Source organism: Zea mays, chromosome 9, assembly GCF_902167145.1.
Source record: "Zea mays cultivar B73 chromosome 9, Zm-B73-REFERENCE-NAM-5.0, whole genome shotgun sequence".
NCBI classification, from domain to species: domain Eukaryota; kingdom Viridiplantae; phylum Streptophyta; class Magnoliopsida; order Poales; family Poaceae; genus Zea; species Zea mays.
The window spans coordinates 95,692,191-95,700,265 of NC_050104.1; the positions used below are offsets into that span (position 1 = coordinate 95,692,191).

Genomic DNA, 8,075 nt, shown 5'->3' on the forward strand with positions numbered 1-8,075 from the left:
TTGTGAGTTCGTTCTCTAGTGTGAAAAAGCTGACGTGATAAAAAAAACTAAAAGTCGTTTGGTTAAAACCGCTGTAAGTTGGCCACTTCAAATAAATTGTATATTGTTTATATATAATTTGTCTAATTATATCTCTTAATCAATATATCTAATGTAAAAATCAATTTTATATTTGTGTTCCTAATATTTTTATAAATAAATCAATTTTATAATTCTATTTTTAATATTTTTTATTATTTTTTTTGTTTCATTTATCGTACCACTTAATTATTTTAAAACATATTTTAGTTCTTATTTATCACATCTGTTTATTAATATAACAAACTTGAATAAGCAGCAAAAAGTATGGTTCAGGCTGCTTTCAAATTTATACTATAGAAAAATTGCCTTTTCAAAACATAAGCATGTTCAAAAAGCTGAACCAAACGCACCCTAAGCTGCTACCATGAATTCCAAAATTATACGGATCCTTGGATATCCCGAACTGTTTGTTATTCATGATGATTCAACTGTTCTCTCCGAAACAGGCTTCAGAACTGTTGTCTCCAACACACTGAACCGAACTTTGAAGAACCGAACTAAAATTTTGGTGTTTTGGTTTGAATTTTTGCGAACTTCAGCGTACAGTGTCGGCTTCGGATTTACCCCGAAACTGAGCCGGACTTTGCTTTAGGTTGATCAACTATGCATATTGATATGATATTATGTTTGACCTCAATAACTATACCATTTTCCGAATTGTATTGTAGTTTTGTTGGACTACTCGAATTAGAAGTATATTTTTACTTATTAATATTATTGTAATCTACCGTTTTTCACTTTATTGCTTGTCTATATAGAACATAATATATGTGGCTGACTAGGTGTTTGGTTATTTTGGTTTAAACCTAAAACCTAACCGAAAACCAAACACCGAACTACTCGGTTTTTGTTTCTACAACACACCGGTTCGGAGTTTTTGAATACCAAAGTTTCCAAAAAAAATGAACCGAACTTTCTGTTTAAACCGAATGGCCACCACTATTGAACACCTTTTAAAGTTCATAGACCTAAAAGAGAATGTATGTAAGGCTTACCCACGTTGCACTTCAGTCTTTTCGCTTCAAATATCAAATGGAGTGGCTGATTATATTACGTGAACAGTAGCCTGATTTGCATCAAATACCGTCAACTGTTTGCAACACCAGTGATTTTCAACTCCCAGCACAGTGCATCTCCTCTACCCCAGACACAGACAGTGAGCTGGAGAGAGAAGATTCAATGAACCCAGCAGATCCAGATGACAGAGAGAGGGGGCTACGAATTGCGCCCAACTTGGGCAACTTGCCTTCCTTGTTCGCCACCACATAAAAAGCCAGCGCCACCGGGCACTCCTTCCCCACCGCACCACCACCACCACCTCCTCCTCTTCCCCAAACCCGTCCGTTCCCTTCCCTTCATCCGGCTCCTCCGCCATTTTTTCCCTGTCGCGGTAAGCGATAGGGTTCGGCTTCGGCGTCCGACCTCTAAATCCGCCCTCGGATCCAGTGGTGCAGTTGCTTCTCCGCCTCTTCTTCGTTTTGCTTCTTCCGGCGTTCTCGGAGCAACCTTTGGCTTCGTCGACGGCGTTCTCGGTCCTTTGCGGCCCGACATGTCTCCGTTCCAGGGATACAGAGGTAAAGGCCCTTGCTTTTGGTTAAGGCGTAAGATTTGTAGTTCCAGTTGTGAGGATTGGATTTCCTTTTGCTTTGTTCTTACCGAGCCTTTGCCTCTTTTCTTGGATTAGGCGATGGGGTTCTCGCCGGCGTCCGGTCGCGGAAGCGCGTGTTCGCGACGGCGGCCGCTGAGCCCGTGACGGCGGCGGCCAAGAGACAGAAGCGCAGGGATGAGCCATCCCTGGACGCGGTGCCGGACGAGTGCCTCTTCGAGGTCCTGCGCCGCGTGCAGGGCACCCGCGCGCGCTGCGCGTCGGCCTGCGTCTCCCGCCGCTGGCTCGCGCTCCTCGCTGGCATCCGCGCCTCTGAGGCCGTGCTCGCCCCGGCCGCCCCCGCCGTGCCGGACCTCAACCAGGAGTACCTCAGCGAGGACGACGAGGCCGATCTGATGGACCACGACGGCGACGCCCGCGAGAGGACCCTCGAGGGCATGTTGGCCACGGACGCGCGCCTCACGGCGGCGGCCGTGGCCGGCCGTCTGGCTTCCGTCTCCGTCCGCGGGAGCCACCCGGCGCGTGGCGTCACCGACGCCGGCGTCTGTGCTCTCGCCCGCGGCTGCCCAGAGCTCCGCTCCCTTACCCTGTGGGATGTTCCGCAGGTGACGGATGCCGGGCTCGCCGAGATCGCCGCCGAGTGCCACTCGCTGGAGCGGCTCGACATCACTGGCTGCCCTATGATCACGGACAAGGGCCTCGTCGCTGTGGCCCAGGGTTGCCCGGAACTGAAGTCGCTCACCATCGAGGCCTGCTCCGGCGTGGCTAACGAGGGTCTCAAGGCAATTGGCCGGTGCTGCGCCAAGCTACAGGCGGTTAGCGTCAAGAACTGCGCACATGTCGACGACCAGGGTGTGTCTGGCCTCGTCTGCTCTGCGACAGCCTCGTTGGCAAAGGTCCGGCTTCAGGGTTTGAACATCACTGATGCTTCTCTCGCCGTGATTGGGTACTATGGGAAGTCAATCAAGGACCTGACCCTCGCTCGCCTCCCTGCTGTCGGCGAGAGGGGATTTTGGGTGATGGCCAATGCCCTCGGCCTGCAGAAGCTCAGGTGTATGACTGTCGTCTCCTGCCCGGGACTCACGGATCTCGCCCTTGCATCTGTCGCCAAGTTCAGCCCAAGCTTGAAGACTGTGAACCTCAAGAAGTGCAGCAAGGTCTCAGACGGATGCCTCAAGGAATTCGCAGAATCGTCCAGGGTCCTGGAGAGTTTGCAGATCGAGGAGTGCAGCAAGGTTACTCTTGTGGGCATTCTTGCTTTCCTCCTGAACTGCAACCCCAAGTTCAAGGCTCTCTCCTTGTCCAAGTGCATCGGGATCAAGGACATCTGCTCGGCACCTGCGCAGCTCCCAGTATGCAAGTCGCTGCGTTCCCTGACCATCAAGGATTGCCCAGGATTCACGGACGCTAGCCTTGCCGTGGTGGGCATGATCTGCCCTCAGTTGGAGAGCATCGATCTGAGCGGTCTCGGTGCAGTCACCGACAACGGCTTCCTTCCGTTGATGAAGAAGGGTTCGGAGAGTGGGCTGGTCCGTGTGGGCTTGAACGGCTGCGAGAGCCTCACGGACGCGGCGGTTTCCGCCTTGGCGAAGGCCCACGGCGCTTCTCTTGCGCACCTTAGCCTGGAGGGATGCAGCAAGATCACTGACGCCAGCCTGTTCGCCATCTCCGAGAGCTGCAGCCAGCTTGCCGAGCTTGATCTCTCCAACTGCATGGTGAGCGACTACGGTGTCGCGGTCCTGGCAGCGGCGAGGCAGCTCAAGCTGCGTGTCCTCTCGCTGTCTGGCTGTATGAAGGTGACACAGAAGAGCGTTCCTTTCTTGGGCAGCATGTCTTCATCCTTGGAGGCGCTGAATCTCCAGTTCAACTTCATCGGTAACCACAACATCGCTTCCTTGGAGAAGCAGCTCTGGCGGTGCGACATCCTTGCTTAGAGGGAACAAGGGCGATTGGTTGCTGGAGACTCTGGGTCAGCAACCTTTTTTCTCCAGATGCAGATACACGACCGTAGGGGTAGCATATACTTAAGTCTAAGCCTCGTTAGTTGAGTCTGGTTTCTGGCTCGTGTTTGTGTCTTGGTGGGGGGTCTCTCCCGTTTGTCTTAGGGCCGGTTGTTTTCCGAGGGGCGTTTTTTTGCCGAGGCTCGTTTTTTTTGCAGGTATCCTCCTGTGAGGATCTCTGTTCGCTGAGCCTTTGGCAGCCATTACCATGTGGCACCCTGCCCCCCTCCATACCAACCTAAGCCCTTGTGATCAGTCATTCCACCATGCAGTTTCTCTCAAGTCAGTGTTTGAAGCTCAAGTATTCTGTCAAGTGCGCGTTCTTTTCCACTACTACTGGTTTTAGAGTTGCAGACATCAACACTCCTTTGATTGCAAATCTTGCTGCCGAGTACCTGCAAGTCAGTGTTTGTTGGTCATGGGTGGTTGCTATTTTGCGGTGTCCGGTTAGGGTTTGCCTTATTGCATGCAGGTTCGTTCTACAGAGCCTTTGCCTTGACAACCCTGTGTGGTTGTTTTTCTTCTCCGGAGACCTGATTTTGCAGGCTGGTGGTTGGAACACCGTAATATTTGCAACCTTCTTCTGAAGATAAATAAAGCTTGTGTTTCTGTTCTGAATCGTGTTATACCTGTATACTGCCTGCAGTTTCTGTTAAGGTGCTGTAATCCTGTTTTATATATATATGGCTTTGGAATTTCTGTTTGTCATTGTGTGTGTGGGTGACCCTCCTGTGATGAGCAGCGCTGCTGCCTTGTTTGGCTGAGCCGGCCAGGCTCCCGGCTCCCAGGGTTCAATGCATTCAGTCATGCGTGGCTTCTAAGACGGCTGTCTCTATCTATGGCCGTGTGAACTGGAACTGCCCGCTGAAGTCTAACAGTGCTGTATCTTATGACCAACAGCATAGTAATCGAGTTCAGAGTGATGCGATACGAAGTGGGGCTAATTCAAAGCAGTGCCCCTGAATTGGCCTGTCCCCGGCGCACCAGAGGGTCTGTTTGGTTGTCTGGATGGATAGGCCTGGCTCGTATTTAGGGAACCTAGCTCTTGGTAGCCTGGCTAAGAGCATTCAATATACGTACGTTTGGTTGCCTGTATGAGCTTAGCTTGGCCAATGTGAGATGATGTTTGGTTGCTGGTATAAATGCTTGATGCATGAGCTTAAAAACTATAAAGTTTTATTATATTTTCATGTGATGATGTTGCAATAGTCTATAATATCCTATACAAAGCCTTAATCCACTTTTAAATAAATTAACTTTATTTAATAGACACTAATTACATGTTAATCTGTCATTAGGAAAGACTAATGGTTGCACCGGCAGATCCTGGCTCTGGAGAAACGGCCAATTCCTACCTATCTCGGGAGCCAGGCCCAAGAGGAATCTTTGCATCCCGCGAGCCAGGCTGAAGAGGTTGATCAGGCAACCAAACAGAAGAAAGCTGCATCCCGTGAGCCAGACCATATGCAGGCAACCAAACGCACCCAGAATTGTCCACTCGGCAGCTGCTGCCCAACAGGCACCTACTGGATTGACCGGGCAACCACGTTCATCCCCCCTCTGGCACCCTTTCTCTCGCCGGTCGCTGCGTCCTGTTCCGTGCAGTGCTGCTCCCCTGGTGGAGCCTGGACGCTCCCGTCCGTGTGGTTCATGCACTTGGCCCCGAAAACCTGCCTGCGTCACCGGCATGACGTAGGGAGGAAAAAGGAAACCCATTGCCAGTCGTGTCGTTGAATAAAAGGTTGTACTAGTAGGAGTGCACGCTTTTGCATTTCATGAGGCTTCTGACGTTTCGACAGCTTCGTCTGAACTGGAGCGCTGGAGGCTGTGGTGGAGGGTGTGACAGCTAGGGGTGAAAACGGGACGGATACGGACGGATACTAGGTCATCTCATATCCTACCCTAATACAATTTTCTCGGATACAGGATCGGATACGGATAGTTAAAATCCGGGACGGATACAGGACGGGATCGGGTAATAAATAGGGCGGGTAAGAAACGGATATCGGATATTACCCGGATAGATAACGGATATTAGTCGGATAGTCTGTCCTGATGAAAAAGCCAAATATTGACAAAATGGACACATACAATTCAAGTTACTAACCACAAGTTCATTATAGAACTAAAAACACAATTTCAAAAAAAAAATCAGCAGCATATCCCCTCTTTTAGGCATACTCCACAAGTCCACAAGTATATAACAAATAGTAGATATTTCACACAGGTTCATTATAGAAGAAACAACACAATTTTAAAAGTAAATCAGCAGCATACCCCGTCTTTTATGTATAATCCACAAGTTCACAATTCCACAAATATATAATAGATAGTGGATATTTCACACAAGTTCGCCGCAACATTAAAAGAGATACACAACATGCTACATAGTTTATTACAAAAGCGCAAACAACATAGCGAAGGATCTCTTTACGAACAGTGATACGAGACTTGAAAGGAAAGGATGGCCGTAGTGATTTGATAAATTTCATAAAATACTTGTGTTCGGCAACAATGAATGGATATTCATGCATGATGATGGCATAATATAGAAGTCTCACACTGGCTTTCTCATCATATTTATATGTCGCTATGTCATTCCCACTCTGACTTAGCTGTTGTTGACCCTTCACAAGACAATGTTTCAATTTTAAGTGGTTACTAAAAGCCTTTGTACCATTTGAAGCATCAGCCTTAGCTTTATGTGAACATCGAAGACATTTTGCCCACTTTTGCTTAACACTGGAACCATCAGGTTGCTCAACATCTATTTCATACCTTGTGAAATGTTGCCAGACCCATGAAGTGAGTCTTTTCCCAATCTGGCCATCTACTTGTTTTTCATCGTCGCCGACACTTGCTTGGGCACTTGCTGGTATGCTTGCACTTGCACTTGCCCTTACACTTGAACTTGCACTTGCGTTTGCACTAGCGGTAGCACTTGCAATTGCAGGTTGCACAACTACAACAAAAAACATTTTTTATTGCAAATTGAAACTTGCAGCCTATGAAAAGAAAATGCACAAAGTCATTACCTTCAGCTGATTTTTGCATTAAAACCATAAGTTCATTCTTGCTTGATGTGACCTTGAATGCAGATGCCATTAGCTTGCTGCTAGTAGGGGTACCGATTGGCTTCTTGGTTTTCATCTTGGAGATACTCATTGGCATTGGACCTTTATCCTTGTTCATAGCGGGAATTGTCACTGTTGGTACTAGTTTCCGTTGTTTCACAACACGATGGTCATTCACATACATGTACTTCTTCTTTCTCAGACCAACTTGCTGTTGGACGATGGCATTCTCACCACTAGCAATAGGGGCATCATCAGCATGGTCCTCTACTATCTGATCATTGTTACTGGCATTAGCATCACCCTCAAATGGATATTCCATTTCATCATCATTTAAACCATCCTCCATCTCAGTGATGTGATTTACATCCATGGTGCTGCCAATTCCTAAATAAAATAAGATATTCTCAGTGACATGAAAACTGATTTACATCCTCCATCTCAGTGACATGAACACCTGACTAAACAGAATAAGAGATGCTCGGACAGTGAATGTTGATGCTGACCTTTCTAGTGGCTGATTTGGGGAAGCTCTGAAGCTGATAGTCGCCACTCGCCGGAACAACTGGGACTACGAACACTGGAACAGGTGCAGTAAACCTGAGTGTCGGATGGAAACAGGCGAACTGCCATGAGCGGGGTGGAGACTCACCTGTAGAAGGGCCGAGCGGCGTACCGGCGCGGCGGCGTACTGGCGCTTCCCTGTGGCGACGACGGCTTTGGCAGAATGGCAGTCCAGTCGTCCGGGCCTCCGGCTGGCCGCTGGTGCCTGGCGGCTAGGGCTAGCTACGGCCGTGCGGGTGCGGCGTCTGCGTCTGTCTCCGTGAGTCCGTGGACCGTGGTCGCGTGGTGACTGGTGGACGTCTGGTCGTCCAAACAAATGGCCGGATGGACTGGGGCTGCCGACTGGGCCTGTTTGCACGTAGCATGTTCATGAAACAAGCATGGGCTTGACATTCCACGCACAGGCACTAGAAAATTGAAACGAGCATGCATGAGCCGAGAGCCCGAGACGTTCCACAACGAGCATGCATGAGCCGAGAGCCCGAGACGTTCCACGTACAGGCACAATGCATGCAGGAACTGAAGCGGGTACCCGCTAACCGGGTACCCGTATCCTACCCGTACTTCTCGGGTATTTGCCGGGTAGTGGTCATCATGTATCCTACCCGTATCCGACTGATGCATATCCGGGTAGTATCCGTATCCGACCCGTATACAAAATTACCCGTATCCGGTACCCGAAAAACAGGGTATTTTAAGTACCCGTATCCGGTACCCGCCGGGTAATCCTGTCCCGTTTTCACCCTAGTG

General features: G+C 49.2%; 2 protein-coding genes across 3 annotated transcripts; one reads left to right on the plus strand and one right to left on the minus strand.

Moving 5' to 3' along the window:
- Positions 1 to 1,239: 1,239 nt before the first annotated feature.
- Positions 1,240 to 4,378, plus strand: LOC100279655 (uncharacterized). The gene is made up of 2 exons (NM_001351797.1): positions 1,240 to 1,655; positions 1,766 to 4,378. The coding sequence occupies exons 1-2, from the start codon at positions 1,280 to 1,282 to the stop codon at positions 3,619 to 3,621; spliced, it is 2,232 nt and encodes a 743-aa protein (NP_001338726.1). The 5' UTR covers positions 1,240 to 1,279; the 3' UTR covers positions 3,622 to 4,378.
- A 1,524-nt stretch (positions 4,379 to 5,902) lies between these two features.
- On the minus strand, positions 5,903 to 7,609 carry LOC103638693 (uncharacterized). Of its 2 annotated transcripts, XM_020546217.1 has the most exons (5): positions 7,414 to 7,597; positions 7,268 to 7,341; positions 6,723 to 7,148; positions 6,466 to 6,649; positions 5,903 to 6,314 (listed from the first exon to the last, which is right to left on the minus strand). In XM_020546217.1, exons 3-5 carry the CDS (start codon positions 7,132 to 7,134, stop codon positions 6,299 to 6,301), a joined length of 612 nt encoding a protein of 203 aa, XP_020401806.1. In that variant the 5' UTR covers positions 7,135 to 7,148; positions 7,268 to 7,341; positions 7,414 to 7,597; the 3' UTR covers positions 5,903 to 6,298. The 2 variants fall into 2 exon arrangements, with proteins under 2 accessions (XP_020401806.1, XP_008659756.1); XM_008661534.3 differs by having other exon boundaries at positions 5,903 to 6,649; positions 7,414 to 7,609.
- Between the last annotated feature and the right edge of the window lie 466 nt (positions 7,610 to 8,075).

Bases quoted from the DNA above. Each gene is read 5' to 3' on its own strand.
- LOC103638693 (XM_008661534.3), bottom strand. From the start codon at position 7,134: ATGGATGTAAATCACATCACTGAGATGGAGGATGGTTTAAATGATGAT. The intron at 6,650-6,722 runs GTAATGACTTTG...TTTTTGTTGTAG, and splicing joins AATGCAAAAATCAGCTGAAG to TTGTGCAACCTGCAATTGCA.
- LOC100279655 (NM_001351797.1), top strand. From the start codon at position 1,280: ATGACAGAGAGAGGGGGCTACGAATTGCGCCCAACTTGGGCAACTTGC. The intron at 1,656-1,765 runs GTAAAGGCCCTT...TTCTTGGATTAG, and splicing joins TCCGTTCCAGGGATACAGAG to GCGATGGGGTTCTCGCCGGC.